Source organism: Gadus macrocephalus, chromosome 23 (assembly GCF_031168955.1).
Source record: "Gadus macrocephalus chromosome 23, ASM3116895v1".
Taxonomy (NCBI): Eukaryota; Metazoa; Chordata; class Actinopteri; order Gadiformes; family Gadidae; genus Gadus; species Gadus macrocephalus.
In genome coordinates, this window is record NC_082404.1 from 12,000,386 (window position 1) to 12,025,944 (window position 25,559).

Sequence of the window (25,559 nt, forward strand, 5' to 3'; positions counted from 1 at the left end):
TTATCTATGGGTACTTGACATGCGAAATTGTTTAGCAAAAGGTCACATTGACCGAGTTGATTGATTTATCTGCTGTAATTCATCATCAGAGCCTTTTAATGTCAATGTGGTCATGCATGTATCTTGGAGCATTCTCGCCTAACCGCTTGCTTCTGGCAATCTCTCTCTCTCTCTCTCAGATCCCAAGGCACTCGGCGGAGCCTGGGTTGCAGCTCACAGATGCCTCATGTAGGTCTCTGCACAGTAAACTCAGCGTTATATTGTGTTATGCGCCCTAATCACTGATCCTCTAATTCTCTGATCTTGAACATAATAGTCTCGGCCATTCAGACAATAAAAATTAAAATGCTGTGCTTTACCGATCTCCACTAACCAGTTTGCGATCATTCTACTCTACTCCAAGTGCCCTTGTGTTATTTTAACCTCAGTGTTCGAATTCAAACTGAAACAGGGGGTTCACTTACACTTTAACACGTATGGGGATATGGGATATTACCTCTTACGGCGCGTCGTAAAAGACGTTTGATGGTGATGTTTATAGACAGAAAACTTCATGTCTTGTTCAATGTGCTTCAACAGCTGTGTCAGACGTCCCCCTGGATGTTTCCAGAGGGGATAAATCTCACAGTGACATCGTCACCCCGGCCAGCAGATGGTGAGTCGCTCACACACACACACACACACACACACACACACACACACACACACACACACACACACACACACACACACACACACACACACACACACACACACACACACACACACACACACACACAGTGTCAGGAAGAGCTCCTGTCTAAGAGAGCGAGATAGAGAGAGGATGTGTGTGGGCGTGTTTTTAGATTGCTCATCATTATGCCTGATATGGCTTGTTATCACCGCATGGTACCGGCTGAATTCTACTTTATTTACTACCCTTTCTTGGTTTCCATCGGGTGGTACCTGTTTTTGGTCTCATCTCCATCGAGGTTCCCACCGAGCTGAAGGTGATGTGAAAACACTTCAGACTACTGATTGGTCAAAGAGAATTGTTACTGGAGCCATCATTGCTCCACATGCATCCATTTCACCATTTTGCGACACAGGAAATCCTGCAGAAACCTGCCATTTTTTAAATAGTCGGTCCACAATCCAAATTGCGTCCACAACCAGAGACTCAAGACCACCATTCCTACTACAACCTCCTTTGTTCCTGTGTGTGTCACGTTGAGGTTGCAATCTGGGCAGTTTCATGCGCTGTCGCAAGACCTCAATGCCACCTTGACATAGACAGGGTACTTTCTGCAGGTTCCATCTGCAGTGGAAAATGCCAAAAGCGAGTAGAGTAGGTTGGAGTTGAGTTGAGCCGTTCCTATGTATTAGAAAAAGGCCAATAGTCGTCATGTGTGTGGCCGGTCTCTCCAGGTCTCCCCAGGGTGAAGTGCAGGACTTGATGCAGCCAATAGCTGAGGAGTACGTGGAGATGCCTGAGCTGCCCCAAACACACGCACAGAGCGGGGACCTCTCTGCTCCAGACCTGCTCAGGTGAGCACACACGCACACGCACCTACGCACGCACGCATGCACAGACACACACACACACACACACACACACAGACACACACACATACACAACACACATACACACAAACCAACACACAGACACACACGCACGCACAGACACACACACAGACACACACAAAAACAAACCGACACACACACACACACAAGCACACACACACACACACACACACACACACACACACACACAGCCCAACAAAGCTCTTCTCACACACTGTCCTCTCCTGCAGACTGGTGTCCTTCCTTCTCCAGAGGATTGGTCAGGTGACCTTCGACACTCTGCTGCCCCCGGAGGCCAGCCGCAGCCACACAGCTCACACTCTCTCCAAACTCCTAGGTGAAATAGTGCATCATGGTCTGTGAAAGATTAGTAGTCTATCGGCTCTGACTTTTAGGTCTAGTGGTGCAACATCAGTCTGAGAGAAGGAAACGAGAGGAACGTTTAATTTTGAACAATATGACCTGAATTGAGCCATTGCTGTACAGCACCAATCTCAAAAGAGCTTTGGCACCAAGTGATGCCAATGAAAAACCTAAACTTGTTATGCTGACAATTCACTTCTTTAAACTTTACTTTCTTTTTGGAATCTTAAAAATGGGATTGGAAAATTAAAGAAAGAAACCAGCCAAATTAAGCAAGATTTTGAGTAGTATCCAACCGGAAAAAACCAAAGCCTGGCAAAGTGCACGGTCAGAGTGCATGCAGGTAGAACGCTAGACAGTCAGGCAGATCATCCATTCATTTTATTTGGGCCGAATTTAATGATTGGACAGGATTACAGGCCTGTAACAGCCACAGATACCAGATTGTTTTAATTTTTCTATCAGAGCATTTGATTTATCTATTGATGTCGGGATGAAAGGAGAATTATAAAAAAAATGACAGAATGCGTCTAAATTAAATTAAGAAATGACCATTAAGGTGGACAATCCCTTGTTGGATAATGTTAATGACTGTTTTTGTGTTGTGATGTGTGTTGTGTCCTATCTGCAGAGCTGGTGTCATCCAGGGAGCTAATGGTACAACAGCGTGGGCCCTATAGCACCATCTTGATTACCCAACCCGAACCGAACACACACACACACACACACACACAAAATCCGTAGACACTTAAACAGATACTTTTAACACCTAAATACTCTACCTTCTTACCATAAAGTACAACCCAAAAAATGAAAAAATATGAATTAATGCATCGTAAACAAACACACTCTTTAGTTTGTTCTGAAGACAGTAGTTTTAATGTTTTAAATACAATAGCTGCCTGTGCTAGTGTTACACAACTTTTTTAACTAATTTTAACCCGTTTTTTATATATTTATATATGTATTTATAACATTAAGTATGATCCACAAAAATGTATTACTGTATGTACAACTTTGTGTTTTATACGTTTTATTGAATTAATATGTTGCTATTTAAAAATATGTATAATTAAACTTAATTGATGTAAGGATATTGCTTAATCTTCTATTTCCCATCGATTTTATCAGTCTCTTAAGGGCTTTTGGTGTGAAAGTGGTGAAAATGATGCGACAGTAGAATGAAATTGAACCTGCATCAAAGGTAATACTTTATAGGCCCTATATAACCGTATACAACCATGCACTATTCAAAGTCCTCAGGAAGCCTGTATCGACTATCCCTTACTGGCCACTATGCAGTAGCAGACTGTAGACACTGCAGTGCTGGCAGAATACCCTGATCCCATGCATCAGTCATCCCATGCATCAGTGATCCCTTACAAATAAAGTGCGTGCCTTTTTAATGAGTCAGGTTAGGGGTATCTATCTGTCTCTGAGTGGATGATGCGTGTGTGTGTGTGTGTGTGTGTGTGTCTGTATGTGTGTTTGTGTGTCTGTCTGTGCATGTGAGTTGTTGTGGGTCAAGGGTCTTTTCGGGTTGGTACCTCGCGTGTAGAGGCAGTCACAGCGGAGTCACGGCCTCATGTAACTCTGCGCTAGGTTGATTTTTAACAGGGCTGGTTAGAATGACTTCACCCTGTTTACAAGCACACAGCCAGGCAGGCCTGCTGTCAGCACATCGATGACACAGTGTGCCTCTGTTAAACCCTGGCTTTATGAAGATCTGACCAATGGGCTGCTCGGTTGATATTCTAGGGTCAAGAACAAACAAAGAACAACGATGGATGTTAATCATTATTCGTAATAGGTAGTCAAATTTACAAATTAACGTTAACGGAAATATTATTTGTCAGTGAGCGGGAGAAGATGGCACAGAAAAACAGAGGTGTTCCAACACTTTAGTCATGCAGATTTTTTATCCTAACATCTGAAGGTCTGTGGGTGAATGTAGAACCACCTTCTCTGTCAACATAGCAGCACGTGTTCATCTAGTGGTGGAGTCAGCAGCCACACCGCACCCAGCTTGTTTCCATACCAACGTGGAAACATCACTTAATCTATGTCGATGATCTAAAGGCTAATATCCACATGCTATGATGTAATGTGTACTCAAATGAAATGTGACATGCCGTGTATAGAATGCGTGTTTAGCCGATAAAGAACACAGTGGAGTCATCCTCCTCCCCATCACATCTAACTAGTGCATGTGGTATAGGCCCACTATAGCGCCTGGCTTGCGTTTTTGACCACAGCAAAAATGCGGAAAAATGTAGCGTGCTGCTGCAAATGGCTAACGTATATTAAGAATACCTTCACCTGAACTTTCCGACAACAACAGTGTAGAGAGGGGACAGATAAGGAGATAAATGAAGGGGAATACAACCGAAAGGTCGAGCAATGTGTTGCATTTGATGGCTTTGTCCAGACATTAATTACCAAGATTCATTATTTTGTCCCCTAGCGAGTTTGGTTTGTTGGTGTGTGTGTGTGTGTGTGTGTGTGTGTGTGTGTGTGTGTGTGTGTGTGTGTGTGTGTGTGTGTGTGTGTGTGTGTGTGCGCGTGTGTGTTTGTGTGTGTGTGTTAACCGTGACCTCTCACTTCTGCGGCCAAGCACAATTGGAGCCGTCAGCCATTACCTCATGGATATTACCTCTACACAGATTTAGAATTGACTACAGTTCTTTCTCTCAATGGAAGCTTATTAACTGAAGCAGAACATCTTTGCTAGCAGCTTTTGATATTAGGAATTGTTAGGATCCCACATCTTGGCCATTTGGCTCAAAAGAAAAGACTCACTAAAACCTGGCAAAATAGACCCTGCCAAACACAAAATCTAAATGCAACAGGTTACAAAGGGTGACATGGAGTTACAGTGTATTCGACAGAAAGACTGAAATGCTTCAACTAAACAACACATAGAACATCAAAAACTACGCTTTTCTGAAGAGACAACAAGTTCTAAGTTGGAGCTGAAGAGAGAATACATCTAGTATTCTCTCTTCAGCTCAAACCTAGACCTGCCTAAACTCTTGCAGCCACTGCCATTTACAGCTCCTGTGCACAACAAATATTAATCTCACAAGACTAACGTCAACGCTAAACAACCGTAAGAGTAATAGTATTGAGCGTACATGTAAACAAAAATATTTTCTTCTGTGTCGGCATGTTTTAAAAAGATGGCCGTTAAAAACATCATCAACTTTTCGGAAGCCTTTCCGACGGCGTAATAATCTTCACGCCCGGGCGACACATAACACACATTCCCACCGAGGCGGCCTATAAATGCCTCCAGCGGGGTCTATCCACACTCAGTCTCCCACACTTTAAAGAGATCGAGGCCTTTGTCTTCAGAGGAGCCCAGCAGAGCACGGCACAGCTCTGATCTACGACGGACAAAAAAAACAATAAAGAGAGATTTATTGGAGCAAAAACTGTTTGGTGGGGGAAAACAAAAACTAGAATAAGACATCAGAAAAGGGCATAAGGTCAACTGCCTGGGAAAAGAAAGCAGAGGAACTACAGGAGGTGAAGAACACACACTCAATCGTTTTCCCTCAAAACTCCACTTCGACTTCAAGCGTCGGAAATGGCCGCAGGGGACGAGAACAACGGACCCGTGGAAGCGGGGGAGAGGGCGGGCGGCGGGGACGCCCCCATGCCGAGCAGTAAGGGGTCCCGCTCAGAGCTGCTGTGGGACATCCCCATGTCGGTGTCGCTGCCCATCGAGGTGCAGAGGGACCTGGACGCGGCCCACCAGCCCTTCCCCTTCCTGGACACCACGCTGGCTGACCTGGGCATCCAGGAGTGAGTACAGGCTCCAGGGAGGGTGTGAGTGTGTGTGTGTGTGTGTGTGTGTGTGTGTGTTATTCGTGTGTGTGTGTTTTACTTGACCCTGCAGTGTGCGTGTTTTACTTGACCCTGTGTGCCCGGGTGTTGTGAATGTGTACACATTGTGTGTGTGTGTGAGAGAGAGTGTAAGTTACTTGACCCCAGATCATGTTGTTAATCGGTGCACATTGTGTGTGTGTGTGTGTGTGTGTGTGTGTGTGTGTGTGTGTGTGTGTGTGTGTGTGTGTGTGCGGGTGTTTGTACGCGTGTGTTTGTGTGCGTGTGTGTGCAGGTCGGAGGTGAAGGAGCGGGTGGTGTGGGTGGACACCAAGAAGACGCAGGTGAAGAACAAGGCGGGGAAACTGAAGGAGAAGGAGATCACTGTGCTGGAGGTGGGTGGTCATGGAGGAAGACCAGACCTCACTTTGTTGGGATGATATTCTACACACAAATATATTGAAGAATAAGCACGTTGACACAGCAAGGGTCAAATTCAACAAAAAAAACTAAAATGATACACAAGGCAGACTCAAAGAGCTTCACATAAAAACATAGCTTCACAATAAAAGGAAGTAATAGAATAAAAAGTAAAGAAGGTAAAGTAAAAAAAATATATTGTAGAAAGTTAGGATTAAGCAGAACGCTAAAGCAAACATAAAAGTCTTTTTAGAAGTGGTAAGGATTGGGGCAGGTTCAGTTGAACATCACGGAGAGTGACACTAAGCCCTTTCTCTTCCTGTCCCTCTAGGTGCGGGTCAAGGCCCAGAAGCCGGGGGAGAAGCAGCTGCAGGAGGTCCTGTACAGCACCGAGGCCCACACCGACCGCTCCTTCTGCCGCACCGGCGTGGACATCCTGCCCTGGAAGAACCGACAAACGGGGCCGGACTCTGGAGGTATTGGTTCATACGTGGTTCTCACAGGGCTAGACCCTGGAGGCGTTGTGGTCCTCTTGCTCTGGACATACTGTCCGCACCGAACTGTGTAAAGCCGGTCTGGTCGGATAAACACTGTGAGACCAAATCTGTAAGATAGCACTTTAATTTTAAGTTATATTTGTCATTTACTGCATTTATGATCAAATAGCAGTTCTATGTGAGTGTTTTGAAGGGACTTCAATAATGAGGTCTTCATTGGGGTGTCTACCTCTATCTCGTGTGTATCTGGTCAATCTCAATATCGATAATTTGACTAGTTTGTCTTTCTTTAAATGTGGCCTTTTAGTCACTAGAAAACAGCATTGGAATGGCACGTATGTTTTATTTATTGGTCAAATTTGAAATACAGATGATAAAAACACCTTGAGAGAAAGAACATGTGATCTTAGCATTCAACACTATTCACACATAGGCCTGTAGTCCACGTTTTAATCAGTAGGACACACACACTGTCCATTTTAAAGTCGGACACGCACACAGTCCATTTTAAGGTATTGGCAGAACAATAAATGTTACTGATTGCGTTTTCATTGCAAAGGGGCAGTCAATAATTAATTATGGACCCCAGACCAGCAGTGTAGTGACCCCACAGGCTGGGCTGACGTATGAATGCTGCTGTTGTAAGTCACAGCTCTGTGCCAGGGCTGCCCAACGAGATGAGATCACAGCCTCACTCACACATAGTTCACTGCAGTTGATGTCGCCACTGGAAAGATGTGTTGGGGCCAGGATGTGTGAATAACACAACTGGTTGAGTTATTCAGATGAGCAACTGGGCTGGACTCAAAGTATGCCGACTAGGAATAGTCCCACAATTATCAGATTATTTGTATGATATTGACCGTATTGATAGAATTGGGAGGCATGAGGGAGGATGTGAATTCCTGGTTAATTGAATAAAATGGTTTTATCGTTTGTAGACGTTGCAAGATAGACCATTTGCAGGTATGTCATGCAATGACACAAGCATTGTGTGAGATTTAAATATATAATATCTTAGTTTACTGCAGATTGCCTCAGCTGAGACTCGCCATTAGCAATGGACTCTGGTTAATAACGCTGGCTTTATAGTACCAGGAGGAACCATCTTCATGGAGAATTAACATCATCACATTTGCTGGTTATGTATTCTCCCCCCCCCCCCCCCCCCCCCCACAGGTGAGAACAGCCTTGCACCAGTTGAGATGACCCTGGCTTTGGACTTGAACAAACAGCCCAGAAGTGAGGCCTCACAGTAACCGAGGGACATCTGAACGCAAGAAACTCAGACGACTGGAGTGGCTGAGAGAAGTCACAGCAATCTGCTGATTAACTGAACGACCGAGAAAATTAATGTTATCTAATTTTGATAATCTATCAATCGTTTTAGTCATTTATCTAGGAGAAATAACAAACATTTGCTGCTTATTGTTTGGTTAATTATAAAATGAAGAGTTTAGGTTTACTGCTTTGTCAGATACATCAAGGATATTTGAGATTGGGATTTGATCATTTAAGACAAAATGGTTAATCACTTAATCTAAATGGTTATCGTTGGATTAAACTACACCGAAAATAAGTAATTTTAAGCCCCACAATCTAGTTTCGATTTGAGGAAATCAAAGCGTGTTTGGCTGAACCCAATATCCTAATGAGGTCCTTTAATATGTTAAAAAAAAAGTGTTAAATAATATGTTGTAGAGTCTAGCATCGTTTGGTTTTGGCAGTGTAGCTCGTCCATGCTAGTATATAATAATAATTTGTTTGAAAGAAATGTCCCCGGCTGTTAAAATGTTAAATGTGTATAATTCAGCTTTTGAAACAGAGCTGTAGAATGTAATGTTAATAAAGTTTGACTCATGAAACGTATCAAGCTTCGATGTGTCATGTAAACAAAATGAACAAAGAAATAAATGAAAGCTGCTTTTTGTAACAAACGTGCTTTTGTGGGCCTGCATTATTACAGTCACTGCACGGGGAGCATTATAAACAACTAAAGAGTCTGCAGCAAAATCATCTTATGTGGAAAATTGCTGAGGAAAGCCAGCACAGACCTTTCGGTAAACACAATATATGGGAACAAAATAAATAGAAAAGAAGATGGACGAAGGTGTCTGAGAAAAAGAGGCATTTATGTATCCAATTCATAACTTGTCAAAAGGCAGTTGGTAGTTTTTCGGAATAGCAAACAAAAAATAAGGAGGAGGGGGGGGGGGGAAGCATTCCTGCTCAATGTGAAGAATGGCGCCGGAGAAAAAAAGAAATGAAGAGTGGTATGTTATTTCATAAAACTTGGCATGCACACAAACAAATAAATTAAAAAAGTTAATACTAGAACACAACAGTTGTTGGATGAAACATGAGCCGACTCAAACTGGTGCTGAACAAGCAGGAAAAAAAGGGGTTTCCGAAATGCATATATGCTGAAGAGTGCTCTCCCATTCGTCTTCTGTTTGGTTTTGCAATGGAAGTAGAAAGTAGAGATTTATTGTATGGTTTTATCATATTTATGTTGCTCTTTCTCTAAAACCGGTTTTCCCCAGAGGAACAGTTGGTCAGCTGGATGGTAGGGGGGGGGGGGGGGGGGGGGGGGGGGAGAGAGGAGAGGGGGCGGGGCTACGACACGCTGATGGCTGCGCTCAGCACGGCCTGCTGCTCGGCAGGAAGTAAGGTCACCGCGGCCTGGAACTCCGCCGAGTGCTGCTGGGCGAAGTTGCGGATCAGCAGACCCAAGTGGTTCTGGGTCTCTGTGGAGAGGGGGGGGCAATAAGGATCAGGTCCCATTGATGTACTATAGTACTCAAGGGCGTCAGTTTGTTTTTAGAAGTGGTGGGGACAATAACCATAAGCTTGAGTGTGGTTTGAAAAGTGCTGGGTACCCTTATGTAAGCTATTCATCCATTCAACGCTGCATTACAATATGCTCAGTGTATAGTCAGGTGTTGAAAATCCTATTCGAACAATAAGTTGAATACACAGTTTGTGTTTTGGCTTGTTTTGCAAAACGGCGTTGGAAACACCAGGGTATTGGCTCGGGATAAGTAATACTAATACACACAGGACAAAGAACAGTGTTGGCAATTTAACACTTATCTTAACATCAAAAAAGTTTACCAGACAAACAATGCCAGACTGTAAAGGGGGTACGAAATGAAACGAGGTACTGAGCATCAGCCTTTTGAAGACGAGCAAGGGCTGCTGGTAGCATATGTGATGCTGCATTAAAAAAAAAATAAGAAAAAAGAAAGCGCCCGGAGGAGAATTGCATCTGCCAAATCCTGACCACCAGTAAACACTTGCGAAGGACCAATGTAGACTTCACTCGTTGCAACAACATAAGCAAATTGCCCGCAAATAAAATCCCTTACAGTTTAGGATAATCACACAGGTTATGCGAGAACATATTTATGTCCGGATAGGCCTACCAGGCTCCAAGTCGTCACATATCTCAATCAGACAAAACAACTATAACCACATTGGCATAGCAATCGCACCGTGTGTAGCTGCTACTAGCTGCAATCTATAAAATGCATACTAGCTGGAGCACCAACCAGAATCAGATCACAATCGCTCAGGACCGTGGATAACCTTTGGCCAGGTCATCAGGAGCAAACAGAACCAGCAGCAACGTTCACGTAAACCAATTTCTTACCTTATGTGGCCCTCCACATGCAGGCTAGATGATGTATCCATATCGTGTCACAAACATGCCTTTACAGGAAGCAAAAGGACCGGCTATTTTCTGAATAAAAATGTCAATTTTGGCTGTCTATCTTGAAACTTCTCTAGTGTGTTCACACCAAACGCGACGAGGCAACAAGATCCCATACGAACGTATAGACGCGTATCGGGCGAATTTTTTTGATTTGTTTTGATTTGTCGCGCCACACTTTCGCCGTGCACAGGCGAGCGCGTTCACGAGGATTTGTGGCGCGACAAATTCGCTCAAGTTGAAATAATTTCAACTTTGACACGAATTTCACGTGATGACAGCCAATCAGCGTTCAACAGCGTGGCCACTGAGTGACATGTGTAACAGCCAATCAGCGTTCAACCGTCAAACTCAGTGCAGTGCAGTCCGGGGTGAACTGCAGCATGGAGGAGAAAGTGATTGTTGCCGTTTGCGACTCTCGGAGCTCTATATATAATAGTATATAATATAATATAATTGTATATATAATATCACCGCCAAAAGCTCTGTGTGCCTCCGGATGGCCGTAGCGCGGGGAGCTCATAGGGATTGGGCTTCTCGGGAGTCGGGGTTTGTTTACCGGCGTTGCTATGGGTTCCGGTCTTGTGCGTTCCAACGGTTTATTAGGTAGGTCTATCTAATAAATGATGTCTTCGTGCGCGCCTATCGCATGATTTTAGACTCGACGATTTCGGTTGAGTATGTGGGGATTTTTTCAGTCGCAATTGGTTTGCACATTTTTAAAAGTGGTGGGGACAAAATTCGTATTTCAAATAATGGGGGGGACATGTCCCCCCCGTCCCCCCCGTAATCGACGCCTATGATAGTACTATAACTTTATGTGTTCGAAAACTTTAGGTGATAATATTGAGGCAAAGGTCAAACTGCAGTAGTTTCAAAACACAAGCGAGTCATCCTGAGGTACTTGTGTTACTTTCCACAAGCTCAGTTTGAAACTCTTGTTCTTAAACACAACCGGCCTCACCTGTGTCCACATCTTTGGATCCGAGCACGTGGGTGGCAGCGGCCACTATCGTCTTCATCTGGCTCACGATCTGAACAGAAACCGAACACGGAGCAGGTTCAGACATTTCAAACACAAGCCGTGGCTGAGAGAGCCGAAAGTAGGCCGGAGCGTAAGTGGGGCAGGGTGTCCTCACCAGGCCGGGGCTGTGGGTGTACAGCATGGCCAGGCAGCTGTACACCGTCTTGTTCTCCTCCAGGTCCTCTTCCAGGGGCAGGCGGGCCACCAGGGCGGGGATCACCTGGGACAGGAGGAGGAGGAGGAACAGATGCTGACGAAAACTCAGTACTGTTCACATTTTGAAAATAATGAAGGCATTTGGTTTTCCTTTTGCAAAACAACTTATTTGGGATGAAAAGTTTGTAGCAGTGCAAAGGATTGATCCTGGGTCAAATCTCGACTTAATCATAATCATAATAAACGTTGGATACGATATAAATATGGACTTTGCATGCTTAGCTTAACATGCCTGCAACTGTACGAGAAACCAATTACTGGCTGTTTGGATTTCCGGGTAAAGTCTATCAAACATTCTGGCTACACCAAATCTGATTGTAGCTAGTGAGAGTGCTTTGTTCAAGAAAGTGAAACCATGGGACAAAAATAACAGCCCCAGAAATAAGGAAAAGAAATACGAAAAACCTTTTGATAGTGGTTATGGCTCACTGTTATACGTTTGGTTTTATAATCTCAAATAAAAACGGAAATTCAATAAGGCCAACACGCTCCAACGATTGGAGCACTGAGAAGGCCTAGCGGGAAGAATAGCGCAGCGTACCTGCTCCAGGGGGATGACCTCCACGTTGCTGGTGATCATCCGGCACAGGGCGGCACACAGGTTGTCAATGACGCGGCGGTCATCCTCCTTGGACAGCAGGTTGGAGAACACAGACAGCATCATGGGGAAGTCGCTGTCGGACACAACGCTAAGGAAGACACAGCTGTTGGGAGTGGACACACACACACACATACACACAAAGTGCCTGTGTTCGCAGCTTGACTAGTAACACCGTCACTTTTCCCCGGTATATTTACACCGTTGATATAATGTACCCCAGTGATGATTTTACACTGTAGTAACTTTTATGTAACCTGCACACACTTTCCACTTCCAAGAAACGTGGTCATGCATTAGTCTAGCTTTCATCACATGCCTTCAATAGTTTCAGCCTCACTTTGATTAAAAAAAACCTCTCCTAAAAGACAAAAATATCCCCCTCACACTACAACTGAAACGGTGGTCGATCCGATCCCAAACAGCCGCGTCCGCAGCACTACCGAGGGGAGGATACGAGACGATGACGGGGCCGGCGGCCTCCGCCAGGGCGCCCAGGCCGAACACGCTGTTGTTGCGGACCTCGGAGTTGCTGTCCCTGACGCCGGCCACCAGCACGGGCAGCAGGCGGTTGGCCAGACGGCCTGCCACCGCCCGGCCCCCGCTAACGGTCCCCAGGGACTGCAGCACCTCCCCCAGCGTGCCCACCGAGAAGGAGCGGTCCGCCACCGTGCACGACGCCTTCTGCGGAGAGGGGAAGGGGGGGAGCACAGGGTGAAAGTCAGACCGGGGGCGAGCTTTTAAAAAGGTGACCTATTATAGCACCAGGTGTGAGTGAAAAGCCGTTTTGAAAATCTGCCTCTTCTGACATCACACGTGGGCGTGGCCACCTAGATGTGTGACGGATAGATGAGCAACGTTTGCTACAGCCCACCGGGTAGGCTGGTAGACTCATCTATACAGCTTACACACCACTTGTGATGTCAGAAGAGGCCGATTTTCCAAACGGCTTGTAACGGCTAATCACACTCACGCCTGTTGGTATGATGTCACCTTTAAACATTATAAAATATTTCGGATAATATTTTTTGAATAAAATCATTAATATCCAATCGATAAAGGGATCAGGATTTTTTTAGGAATCCTTTAGGTGAACTTCATTGTCCGGTCCACTCATGTCACGCAGAGCTGCGCTGACTTACTGCCTTGTTCATGATGAGGGGCAGCAGGTCGTTGAGGTAGGGGAGGAAGACGTCGGCGGGCACGGCCGAGGCAAGCACCGGGATGCCCTCGCCGGCAAACTCCTGCAGCATGGCGTCGTACTCCGCCTGGAGAGAATGGGCGCCACATGGACGAGACAAAGATCCATTCAGTTTTAAACTATATGCATAGAGGACGAAGAATAATAGCAATCCAAAACCAAGTCATTCCTAAAAGGAATTCAAAAGAGAGCCCACCTGTTGGTCCTCGTCTTCGGCCTCGTCACCCCCACCGTCTTGACACACGGTCTGGGTGTCAGAAGAAACACAAAGTTTAGAATAGCATAAAGCATTTTATGGACATGACATTGTACAAAAGGTCAGACAAGTAAAGTTAATTTCCTAGTAAAAGCTTCCCCTGAATTCCCCGGCCCAACTTGTAAAGAACGGTCCACATCATTGACTCTAAATGACTAATAACAGCGCACGAGTAAAGGGCAAACAGAGGTTTCCCCCATTGGACAGAGGCCCTGTTTGACTCGACAATGTAAACCCCCTATGCATCATGGGACATAGTCCAGGAATAGATGTGCATTGCTTGTACCACTTTCACGGTGCATTATGGATTTTAAGCAGGAACAACATTTGCCCATGGACAACCTTAGAAAACAGCGACACCCTAAAAGTACAAGTTAGTAACTAGTAACTAGTTCATTATAAAAAAAAAAAAAGGTCACATGTGCCCATTCGAAAATGGGAGACAAAACTGCCTGAAACCCCCAGGGCAGACAGCATCCATTCCCCCACCTTCTTCTTCAGCACGTCCCGGATGGCGTGGCTGATGTCCTGCAGGCGCCCGGGCTGCTGCAGCGCCTCCCCCTGGCAGGCCTTCACCACGCCGTTCATGGCCTCCAGCACGCTCATCACCACGTGGCGCTCCCGCTCCGAGCGCACCGTCTCCACCAGGCAGGGCAGCACCACGTCCAGCAGCTTGTGCATCGCTAAGGAAGGGAACCATGGTCATGGGTTGTGATTTTAATGTCGCTATAGCTCAGGTGGAGGCAGAGCGGGTTTGGCTTCTAACGGGAAGGTTGCTGGTTCGATCCCCCGGCTCCTCCTAGTTGGGTGTCGAGGTGTTCCTGAGCAGGACACCTCCCTTGTATTGCTCCCGGCGAGCTGGCTTTCATCTTGCATGTGTGACTCCGTCGTCACTTTGTGAATGGGTGCAAGTCACTTTGGATAAAAGCGTCTTCTAAATACCCTCAATTAAAAATATAAATTGTTTTATTCAACAAACAAACAAAAAAATTATGAACCTTACATTTTTCACCGCTAGAGCTTCATTCCCTGGTTGTGTTCTCTTTAAACTACCTTCTGCAGCACTATAACTTCCACTGAACGTCGTTTGGCTTTTTCTCAGTGTAACATTTAAGTCACTTTTGAGGAAGGGGTGTCCTAAATAACAATGCTTTTTCCACATGTTTTAAGTTGCAAGTTGGGAAGAGGTAAACCTCTCCCAAAAACAGTCAGCAGTTAAGTTTTTACAGGCTTTCGAGGAAACAACTTCCCTTGAATGGCCAAAACTGAGTCCTGGGCCTAATCGCATCCGAACACACCTCTGATGACCTTGGCCTGCAACGCTACACCCTGCCCCACCAAAACCCCGACGGCGCAGTCTGCGCCGGCAGAATAGATGTGCTGCGTCGCAGGGATTAACAGAGTGGGACGGCTGAATAGAGAGGGGATGGGGTGAGGGGGAGGATGGGTGAATGGGGAGGGGATGGGGTGAGGGTGGGTGAATAGGGAGGGTTTGGGTTGAGCGTGGGTGAATAGGGAGGGGATGGGGTGAGGGTGGGTGGATGGGGTGAGGGGAGGTGAATAGGGAGTGGATGGGGTGAGGGGAGGTGAATAGGGAGGGGATGGGGTGAGGGTGGGTGAATAGGGAGGGGATGGGGTGAGGGTGGGTGGATGGGGTGAGGGGAGGTGAATAGGGAGTGGATGGGGTGAGGGGAGGTGAATAGGGAGGGGATGGGGTGAGGGTGGGGATGGGGTGAGGGTGGGTGGATGGGGTGAGGGTGGGTGAATAGGGAGGGGATGGGGCTGGGTAAGGGTGGCTGAATGGGGAGTGGAGGGGGAGGGGGGAGGGTGAATCGGGTCGGGGTGGGGGGGCGGCTCTGTACCCTGGTGGTTGGCCTCGGTGGGGGTCTCCTTCCACACTTTGTGCTGAGCGCGGCAGAACTGGCCCATGGCTCCGAACGCTGCACGCCTCACATCCTCGTGGGGGAACTGGGGAAGGAGAGAGAGCGAGAGGTGTGTGTTAGTGTGGACTGGATTTTGGATAGCAAAAGATTAAAGCCAAGAGCTCTCATTAAATATGCAGAGACAGGTGGAGGGGGGTGGACACCCAAGGGAAGAGTATTTTGTGCCTTTTCATCAGAAAAGACAAGTACATCCCTCCCTCCCTCCCTCCCTCCCTCCCTCCCAAGGGCCGTTTAGCCCCCGGCAGGTGGTTGTGTATGGGGGACTGACCTCCTTCATGTCGTAGACCTGCTGGAAGCAGGTCTCCAGGTAGGGCTGGAAGGCCGCGCTGACAGGGGCGGAAAATACAAATGTTACAGTGTTGACGCTGACCAGAGGGGCAATGCTCCGATACCTTTTGGAATATTATCTTACAGAATGGCACCAGTTGCAAATGATTGTGCGCGATTCATTTTAATCATTAAATAAGACACTGCATTATGTTATTTTCGACAATACAATTTCGATGGTGGTTTTTCAATTGTTAACCCATCAACAGCCGACTTGACTTCTGCAAAAGGCCCCTCTCGCTGAGCCTCGGGGCATTCCTGGGGCTCATCCATCATAGCGGGGGGCCACACATCGCGCCGTGTTCTGCGTGTGAGCTCACCCCGTGTTGAAGGCGATCTCCCCCAGAGCGTCGCAGGCGTCCTCCTTCTCGTCGATGAAGGCGTTCTCCACGCTGAACCTGGGGACGAGACGGCCGTCGTTATAGACTCGTTCAAAGAGGACGTCTGAGCGCCGTGTGCGTCGCGGAGGGCCCGCCTCTCTCTCTCTCTCCGCCTACCCGGCGATGTCGTGCAGGTCGATCTGCTCCTCGTCCGTCAAGATGGTGTCTCCGTCTTTCTCGATTTCGTCGTCGTCGTCATCGTCTTCGTCCAGGAGGACGAAGGTCTTGTCCTCCTCCAGGTGTGTCTGAGAGACAAGGAAGTGTTTTAGTTTAACACTTAAAGCTTGAGTGGGAGGTTTATTCTAGAAGCATGTTCTGTCCTATTTGTTGAAATTCTCTTCGCAACCCGACAGCATTCGATAAATCCGATGGCTAAACAACTAAAAACACTAAAATGTATGACTAAAATGTATGACTGACTAAAATCTCTCCTGTAATAAGCAATCCGATCATTTAATAAGGTATAGATGAGGTGCTACCGTCACTCCTTCTGTCGACTTGAGCCCCATCAGCATGACTGTGGTGATGGAGTTGAGGTGAGGGGTCAGGCAGTCTGGGCTGACGGTGGACACAGCAGAGTACAGGCTGTACCTGCAATACAGAGACACAGAGTTAGACAGACGGACAGAGACAGAGAGAGTCACGGAGTTAGAGAGAGAGAGACGGACAGAGACAGAGAGAGAGTCACAGTTAGAGAGAGAGAGACGGACAGAGACAGAGCGAGAGAACGGGAGAGTGGAACAGAGACGGAGAGAGAAAGAGAGGGACAGAGAGAGGAATAGGGAGAGAGAAAATAAAGAGTTTATAGAGGGTTTAACGAGAGAACACTGGATTATAGGAAGGCCCTAGTTAAAACTATGGGAATAACACAAAACGCAGGAAGATAACCCAACCCCAGAAAGGCCCAGGAAGAAAAGCTCCGATACCAATATCCAAAATAGTAACGTGGAAAAGAAAAAGCAAAGAAATGCAAATAGTCTGCAGGTGAGACTCATCAGCTATACACGGTGTCACCCGTCGAGTGAGTCAAACGCTAGGACTGGGGACGTGTTCTGGATGACTGGGCAGCTACCCCTGGACGGGTCGAGGCAGAGGAACGTACGTGCAGCGGCGCAGGTCCGGGTCGTCGATGGTGTTGCTGAGGTTGAGGCCGAGCTGAACGCACTCGGCGGCCAGCGGACCGAACACGTCCTTGCCGATGGTGCGAGCCAGCACGGACAGGGTGTCTGCAGAACCCCACAAGCAAGAGGGTCAGCCACCTTTACACGGCCGGGGTCATGACGCTCATTACGCACGCGGCGCTTTTATGTTCCGGTGGACGTTTAGTAGACTTCATCGTCACTTGTTTGGTCTACTACCCGTAGCTGGTACAATAAAGTGGCAGACTCATAGTTAGGGGTATGAGACGCCCTGTGTTCATCACAAGGGTCGAAAAGGGTCTGTTTGAGAGCCTTCATACTTCTAGATGCCCCAAAAATATACATCGTCCTTTTCCATCATAGGTTCTAGTTTGTGATTAACCTCCCCTATCCTGGGGAGACCAGTTATAGCAGGACGGGTATGCTGAGGATTTAGACCAGTTATTCTCTCCAACTCGTTTTTCCCCATCAATGACTTTGGCCTTGTGCGACTACAACCGCTAAAGTCATTCAAAAGAACACATCACGATACAAGGAAGCCACGCCCGTTCCATGACAAGGGATGTGCTCCGTGTGCTGTGCAGCGGGCCGGTTACCGAGGGCCTGGGTCTGCAGGGCCCGCATCTCCTCCGTGGTGGCCGTGAGGAAGCCCTTCAGGCTCTCGATGACCGGGGGGAAGTAGGGAACCAGGAGCTCCTTGGCCGCGTTGGCTGGAACACGGGACAGAAAGCGACCACATAAAAAGGTCAAGACCCAAGTATTACCTCATTTCAAAAGATTGTTTCAATTAAATAATAGCTTCCTTTAAAAGGTTGAGGGGGTGGGCTTGGTGGCTTAACCTGTCGGTTAACGCTAACCACATAGGCAAGACACCTTGTAGAGGCCCGTGGTTCGATTCACATCTTTGATGCAATTCTCCATGCCCTTCCCCCTCTCAGTCAATCCACTTCCCCGTCTCTACTTACCTGCCCTGTAGATAAAGGCCACCAGAAAACCCATAGAAAAATGAAAAAGAGCCACAAATCCTACGAGGAGCATCCTCTAGGAACTGACCTATGGCGCCGATGGCGGACACGGCCAGCTCTTTGATCTTGAGCTCCTCTGCGTTGTGCAGGGCCGAGAGCATGGTCTCCATCAGGGTGGGCAGATAGGGGGCGATCTCCTCGCCTGTCAGGACGGACAGAACAGTGTCAACCGGAACATAAGGGACCTATTCAATTAGACCGAGGACATCAGCTGGGGGCCCTCGCCACTACACGGGCGTCTCACCCAGGTTCTCCATGAAGTTCTCCAGGGCGTAGAAGGCCTTGGTGACGTGGCCCACCTTGGCCTGGTTCAGGCAGGACATGTACCCCAGCAGCAGGGGCATCAACTCGCTGCAGTACTTGCTCACCTCGGGCTGGGGGACAAAATGACGATGCAACGTTACTTCCTTAGACACAGATTGCATTGCCGATAAAGAATCCTGCCAACGCCAACGCCAACACATGCTCCGGCAATAAGGGCTATATTTAGGTATTGTATGATTTTATCAACCTGACACTCATTTAGTAACTTGCCTCTGATTATCTATAATTTATTTTAAATTGCTTCCTCAGAATTTTCACCACGTTGTAAACTAAATAACCTTGACTTTGGCGATGTGACCGTTACGTCTTCCGTGTATAAACTAATATCTCGTTCAATAGACACTCCTACACGCTCCCCCCTGGTAGTACTTAACACGGCCATGGCTGACCTGCAAGTGTTCAGAGAACTGTCCCAGGGCAAAGAGGCCGGCACTGCGCACGACCTGGTTACTATCGGACAGACTCTGGCACACTGTCTGGAGCATCGAGGACAGCAGCCTAGCAACAGACACACACACAAACAGACACGAGAAAAACGGGCATCAATGTTGATCCACTTTGTTCAGTGATATGAAGAGAGGGGCTCCATTTGGGTTCAGGTGTCGTAGATGATCATACGTCCCGGAGTGTATGAGGCTAGAGGTTCTACGGAGCTATAGGGACTCACTTGGTGCGTATGTGGTCCGCACAACCCTCAGCCAGCACCGCCAGGCACATGAGACCCCCCTTCCTCTCATAGGGGTTCCCACTGGAGAGACAGGCCTGGGCCAGTGGCATCTGTCACTCACACACACACACACACACACACACACACACACACACACACACACACACACACACACACACACACACACACACACACACACACACACACACACACACACACACACACACACACACAATCAAGGGGGGGGGATTAGCTACTAGACCAGTCGACCCACAGCTGAGGTAAACTATAGGAAGCAATGCACTCAATATACGATGAAGGCATTTCGAGAATTAGCATGAGTCACATGTGACGAGGACTCAGCTCAACAGCTGAGGGGCGGGGACGACTCACCAGCTGCTGGAACAGCTTCTCCGGGGGCATGTGGAGGGCCATGGTGTCGATGACCTGGAAACACACACACACACACACGCAGACGCACACGCACACCTCGTTAACATCCTTAACTTGCTGACTGAAGCAGGGGTAGTGGGTGAGGGCGGAGGGGGGTCCTCACCTGAGCGGCATAGTGCTTGGGGCTCTCGCTGTCGGAGCCGTCCCCGCTGTCGTTCTCGTCGTCCTCGGGGTCCTCCTCGCCAGGTGGGGGCGCCGCGCTGAGCACAGGGAAGATGCCCTGCAGGATGGGGCTGAGGAGCTTGTGCTTCAGCACCGTCTGCAGGGGGGTGGGAGGGAGGAAGGGAGGGGGGAGGGAGGGAGGGGTTCACTCTCAGGCTTCAGTCTGCTCCACACTACCATAGATGGAGACATGGTATTTGTCAAACAAATATATATTTTTTTTTACAGTTTTTGCCTGAATCATTTTCTGAAAATGTTATTACAAATGGAGTATGAAAAATAATTCAATGATGATCAAAACTAACAAAAAATTTAAGTAATATCGCTGCTTAAAGAGAAAAGGCTATCGGAAGAAACAAATGTGTGGGGTGTAATAAAAAACAAATAATCCTCAGCGACAACACTGCAAAGCACTTTCACACAACAAACACACACAGGCCGACCCTCCCCCCGGCCGTGCGCTCACCTTGCTCTTCAGGCGGATGAGGAATGCGATGCAGGAGAGGGCCTTGACGCGCAGGGAGTCGCTCAGGGTGGTGTCTGTGCACACCTGGTAGGGAGAGGACAACATGAGTTATCAAGGCGAGATTGACGACCACAACACCACGTCTGGACCACTGGTTGAGCAGAGTGAGCCGTTGCTCACCTCCAAGCAGAAGTGGACGATTTCCACGATATGCGGGACGATGATGGACACCTCACTCTCCATCAGCTCGTCAAAGATTTCCATGGCCTCGCTGGCTTGGTCCTGCACACACACACACAAACAGGCATTACTTCAACCCTGGCAGCAGGTGGTTTGATTAATTGCATGCGGTTAAATTTAAAACACACACACACACACACACACACACACACACACACACACACACACACTACCTGATCGGCCTTGATAAGGTGTTTCAGTGCGATGATCATTTTTGGGATAAGGGAGCGCATCAGGTTCTGGAAGGCAACGGACAATCACTCAAATCAACAGAGTAGCCATTTTAGATTGGTATTTTTCCTTCATAGGAGGGTTATCTGACTCAGACACAGAAACAGATAAGCACTAGAACATAATAGAAATACTAAAGAATACCAAACAACAACTAAGCTTGGTTAATCATAAAAGGAGTTTCATTTAAACTTTATTTGACATGGGAGGGTAATAAAAAACGAATTTCCATGTACAACAGGGGCCAGGCAAGCAGCAGCAGAAGCCGCCGGAGTGGAAAGGAGCCGTCAAGCTAAGCCGTTGCGAGCGTCTCACCATCTCCTCAGAGCCCACGTAGGCGGTGATGGCGGTGAGGGTGAGGATGCAGTAGTACAGGCACGCTGGGTTCTCCAGGTCCTGCTGCAGAACGTCCCCAAACAGCTGCAGCAGCTGGTGGTAGTGGGGCTTGAAGGGCTCCGGGTTGGACTCCACCACTTTGCTCAGTAGCAGCAAGCCAACCTGGGAAGAGGGGGAGAGGGTTGGCGATAGAGTCGCTGGACTCAAATTAAAAGCATTCAATCAATGATCTCTTCGATAGTTATGGTACTTTTTTCAAAAAAATCAAAACCACATTAATGATTGTCATGTCCTTTGATAGTTATCTTTTTCTGTAGTGTTATTACGGTATTGACTTTTGTTTTAATTAAAAACGTTCCAAAAATGAATCACAAAAATCATGGATTCATATCTCCTTTGATAATCATCATCACTCATTCTCAACAACGAAAACATTCCCATCTTTATTTGGAAGGAAATCATATACGGCTTGTACATCACAATTCATCATCATCATAGGTTTCAAAGGACTTGAAGTACTGTACAAAACGTAATCCACGTAAATATACTGTCATGTAGGCTAATGAAACAGACTGTGGCAGTAAACATAATAACGTCTCCCCATAAAAATATAATTACACAATGAATTACTAAACAATTCACCCAAAAAAAACATTAATACTAAACATAATCCTTTATAGTTCAATGCTCCTATGCTACCAAAATGGAGGAAGCCATTGCAATGGGAGGCTCCGTTGTGACAGGTTCCCTACCTGTCTGTCCTGGGGGTTGTTGCTCTTGGTGGACTGGTTGAGGAGCTCCAGGAGGGCGGGCCAGCGGTCGGGGGTCTCGTGCTTCACCATCACCGCGCTCAGTTGGGAGAGCGAGTGACGCACAGTGTGGCTGCAAAAGAACGCAGGGAAGAGCTCACCAAACAGGCTTCCATTCCTCGTTCACGTGCAGGGAGATGTGTCTGGCGTGTGAAGTCATGCAATGGTGTGTGTACGTGTATGTCTGTCTGTCTGCTGCTTTGCATGAAAATATCAGAACTAAGCAGTCTTGGTTATGTGATTAGGATTTCTGTCAGAATATGGGTTTTGTATGCGACTCACTCTGATTCCTGGGTGAAGGCTTGCAGCACCACCACCTTAAGGCTGTGTAATTCAATGGAAAATGTTAATGACATTGAAGAGGGTCTTTATGGTAAATACTGGGGTGTGTCAGTACACAGAACGGCTCATGAGTCTACCTTTCTCTGTGATCAGGGCTTATCTTCTTCCAGTGCTTCTTCACCCTCATCCTCAGCATCACTGCAGCTGACTGGCGAATCTATTCAAGGTTTTAAGTTTAAAATGGAGCCAATATCTATGGCATCCCAGAGACTATGGGATATAAAATCGGGGGGGCACATTTAAATACATTTGACACACACCTCCCTCCCACCCATTAGGTTACATTAATTTGTAATGACATTATATGGACTGCATTAAAGATAGTGCTTTATCGTCGTCTCTTTCTTAAACACACAATACCTGATGGTTCTGGGAAGTGGTCATGACAGCACACAGGGCTGGGATAATTGCCGGGTCTTTGAAAGCCAGCTTCAACTGGGCTGTGGCCTGTTGAAGGGACAAAACGGATCAACACGTTGACAATAACGATGAGGAAGAGCAGACGGCAGATGTAAAAAAAGATCACGTATTCTCATCGACCATATGTTTGACAATCTGTCCTGTTTTCACATGGCACCATGACAAAATCTGCCCAGTTTTCACATGGCACGATGACAACTGGTTGCCAGTGACACTGTCACCGTGAAACATTCACCCCCACTAACTACACAGAGCGTAGTATCTTTACCTGCTGAATAACTGCATTGTCAGGCTGTGTCAGCTGCAACAGAATTTGCTCCAGTTCCTCTGACATCTTGGCACCTAAGTTAAGATTTTCCCTTCGTTGAATGTCGGAGTGGGGTTTCAAAAGTTGGGAGGAAGGGAGGGTTCTCCTTTCCTTCACTTAGATATTAGCGACGTGTCGGACAAATATTGTAAAACCGGACAAGATATGTGAAGTGAACACGTTGTCACTCGCTAACCGGCAGCCTCACTGCGTAACGACAAGTGTGCCGATGGATATGATCGATATTTCGTAAGCCGGTAGGGAGAAAGACCGAATCGGTAGTGGTTGAGATTCAAGTCGTGACATTCAATCTGGATCATTTCATCCAGTCGCCTCCACGCGGGGCAGAACCAGCGATGGGGCAGCAGCAGTACCATGTGAGTTCACTTGTTAAAGGGACCGCGCATTATTTCAGCGGTTGGTGGAACTGCACAGCGCCTGCAGTTGGAAGGGAGGGCACCGTACACGTTGCAGACCATAACAGAAACGCAGTCTCTGCAGCCCTACATCTCCAATTATGCTCCAATTTATTATTTCACGTGTCCGTACGCACGCACGCACGCACGCACGCACGCACGCACACACACACACACACACACACACACACACACACACACACACACACACACACACACACACACACACACACACACACACACACACACACACACACACACACACACACACACACACACACACAGCAAAACGACATCCACGTTTCATTTTGCAGTGTATACAAGTCTATTATCTTTCATATTTCTATGTTCTGATTTATCTAATGATTTTACTATTCATCATTTGTACGTTTTCTCATTATGTATGTACTGCTGTCAATTCCCTGAACATTGTACTTGGTTAGCATAAGTATATGCCAAATAAAGTTTGGCCGGTGATGTTGGTGCTCAATTCAACCTTCAAAGACATTTTTATTGGGAGCATTTTAGATGTTTCTGTGAAAATGTATTCAAATTGAAAAACAGATTATCTAGTGACTAGTCCATCAACCCTTGATCCCTTGAAGGCACCTCTAAAAGCCACTCAGGGTGGAATGTAACCTTTCTTTGTGTGCATCAACCAGTCCTCAGATGATCAGCAATCCCTCCACCAAATGGCCTCAACCTCCAATAAGCTCTCATCTGCATCTGAGACGACATCTCCATGATAATGCACCGCACAAACGTTGTGTTCCCCCGCCCAAAACCACCGCCTCTGACATCACCCCTCTTATCTCACCCACCTAGCCCTGTGCTCCTTATCTCTTCAATTCAATCCATTTCAAATCAGTTCAATTCTATTTGTATAGCCCTTTATCACAGGAACAGAATTGTAGGGCTTCACAGGCAATATATGTATGATACCCCCCTGATCCTAGCCTCCCAGAGGGCAAGAAAAAACTCCCTTAATTAGCTAGGAAGACATTTTGAGAAGGAAAGCAGAAGGAACTCCTTCCAGGGATGATCAGGAGTGCAATGGGTTTATTAATCGACATATATACATAAAGGCAGAAAAAACATGGCCGGTTAACCATAAGAACAGACCAGTTATTCAGCTGTGGCCACTGCGATCTTGCTTGTTTACCCAGAACCACAGCATGTCCATCAGTAGAACATTGGTAATGCAAATGCTGCAATTAGGGCACACCATTCTCCCATAGCTCTCCCTAACTGAATCATTACCATGTCAAAGTACAGCACAGCACGCAGAGCATAACAGCATCGGCTAGGATGCAAACACAGGGCCTAATCTAAATCAGTTTTATATACTATTTGTTTTAGGTTATTTCAGAAGCAGCACACCAGATTTACACAGAATTGGAAGTACTTGCCAGAGAGTAACATGGAGTAACCGACTGAAAGCCACCTCGACAAAGTAACTGTTTACATGCAGGTTTACAGGATTACACAATGGCGCTTAGATTATCAGTTGACTGATATGCTGTGTAGAGGATGTTGTAACTGCCATACCACATCACACCAAACAAGGTTCTGAATCACTCAAATTTGACTTCTATCATGCATGGAGCATTGGTGGAATCTGTATCAGAAGGAATTGAATCAAATATAAAAATACCATGACCTTACTTAAATTGTAGTGAGAGATATTTTAGATAATCCCAACCATAGCATAAACTGTGGAGGAGCCATCACACCATTGAAGATGGTATGATCTTTGTCTGAAAGATGCACTAAATCATTCAATAAAATAATCCCAAATAGAAAAAATTAACATAGGTGGTTTAAGTTAGGTCAAATAGAATAAGGCCACACTTATTTAGTATTTGTATAACCCTATCTATCAATCTATCTTCAT

General features: G+C 46.8%; 3 protein-coding genes across 4 annotated transcripts in view; 2 read left to right on the forward strand and 1 right to left on the reverse strand.

Moving 5' to 3' along the window:
* The window catches only part of rec8b (REC8 meiotic recombination protein b), a 15,541-nt gene extending 12,523 nt beyond the window's left edge, over positions 1–3,018 (forward strand). For both annotated transcript variants that reach the window (XM_060044532.1, XM_060044533.1), the window contains exons 14-18: positions 180–228; positions 580–655; positions 1,408–1,527; positions 1,794–1,900; positions 2,558–3,018. In XM_060044532.1, coding sequence (XP_059900515.1) covers positions 180–228; positions 580–655; positions 1,408–1,527; positions 1,794–1,900; positions 2,558–2,670 — 465 coding nt within the window. In that variant the 3' untranslated portion in view covers positions 2,671–3,018. The remainder of the gene's footprint in view (positions 1–179; positions 229–579; positions 656–1,407; positions 1,528–1,793; positions 1,901–2,557) is intronic.
* Positions 3,019–5,242: 2,224 nt separating this feature from the next.
* On the forward strand, positions 5,243–8,540 carry si:ch211-196f5.2 (uncharacterized protein LOC556372 homolog). The gene is made up of 4 exons (XM_060044887.1): positions 5,243–5,733; positions 6,050–6,149; positions 6,506–6,650; positions 7,851–8,540. The coding sequence occupies exons 1-4, from the start codon at positions 5,516–5,518 to the stop codon at positions 7,928–7,930; spliced, it is 543 nt and encodes a 180-aa protein (XP_059900870.1). The 5' UTR covers positions 5,243–5,515; the 3' UTR covers positions 7,931–8,540.
* A 244-nt stretch (positions 8,541–8,784) lies between these two features.
* On the reverse strand, positions 8,785–23,634 carry ipo4 (importin 4). Its single transcript, XM_060044886.1, has 30 exons — positions 23,211–23,634; positions 22,883–22,969; positions 22,600–22,679; positions 22,463–22,504; positions 22,124–22,253; positions 21,351–21,533; positions 20,978–21,043; positions 20,745–20,846; positions 20,565–20,648; positions 20,040–20,195; positions 19,877–19,930; positions 19,484–19,593; positions 19,206–19,314; positions 18,737–18,866; positions 18,521–18,634; positions 18,064–18,177; positions 17,431–17,554; positions 16,808–16,919; positions 16,446–16,573; positions 16,269–16,346; positions 15,890–15,947; positions 15,541–15,646; positions 14,168–14,361; positions 13,619–13,669; positions 13,364–13,489; positions 12,679–12,905; positions 12,165–12,297; positions 11,523–11,627; positions 11,348–11,417; positions 8,785–9,418 (listed from the first exon to the last, which is right to left on the reverse strand). The coding sequence occupies exons 1-30, from the start codon at positions 23,274–23,276 to the stop codon at positions 9,288–9,290; spliced, it is 3,270 nt and encodes a 1,089-aa protein (XP_059900869.1). The 5' UTR covers positions 23,277–23,634; the 3' UTR covers positions 8,785–9,287.
* Positions 23,635–25,559: the final 1,925 nt, after the last annotated feature.

Coding starts and splice junctions, on each gene's coding strand:
- si:ch211-196f5.2 (XM_060044887.1), top strand. CDS start 5,516: ATGGCCGCAGGGGACGAGAACAACGGACCCGTGGAAGCGGGGGAGAGG. Junction 6,150..6,505: donor AGGAGATCACTGTGCTGGAG/GTGGGTGGTCAT, acceptor CTGTCCCTCTAG/GTGCGGGTCAAGGCCCAGAA. Junction 6,651..7,850: donor AACGGGGCCGGACTCTGGAG/GTATTGGTTCAT, acceptor CCCCCCCCACAG/GTGAGAACAGCCTTGCACCA.
- ipo4 (XM_060044886.1), bottom strand. CDS start 23,276: ATGTCAGAGGAACTGGAGCAAATTCTGTTGCAGCTGACACAGCCTGAC. Junction 22,505..22,599: donor AGCCCTGATCACAGAGAAAG/GTAGACTCATGA, acceptor TGAATTACACAG/CCTTAAGGTGGTGGTGCTGC. Junction 18,635..18,736: donor GAACTTCATGGAGAACCTGG/GTGAGACGCCCG, acceptor CCGTCCTGACAG/GCGAGGAGATCGCCCCCTAT.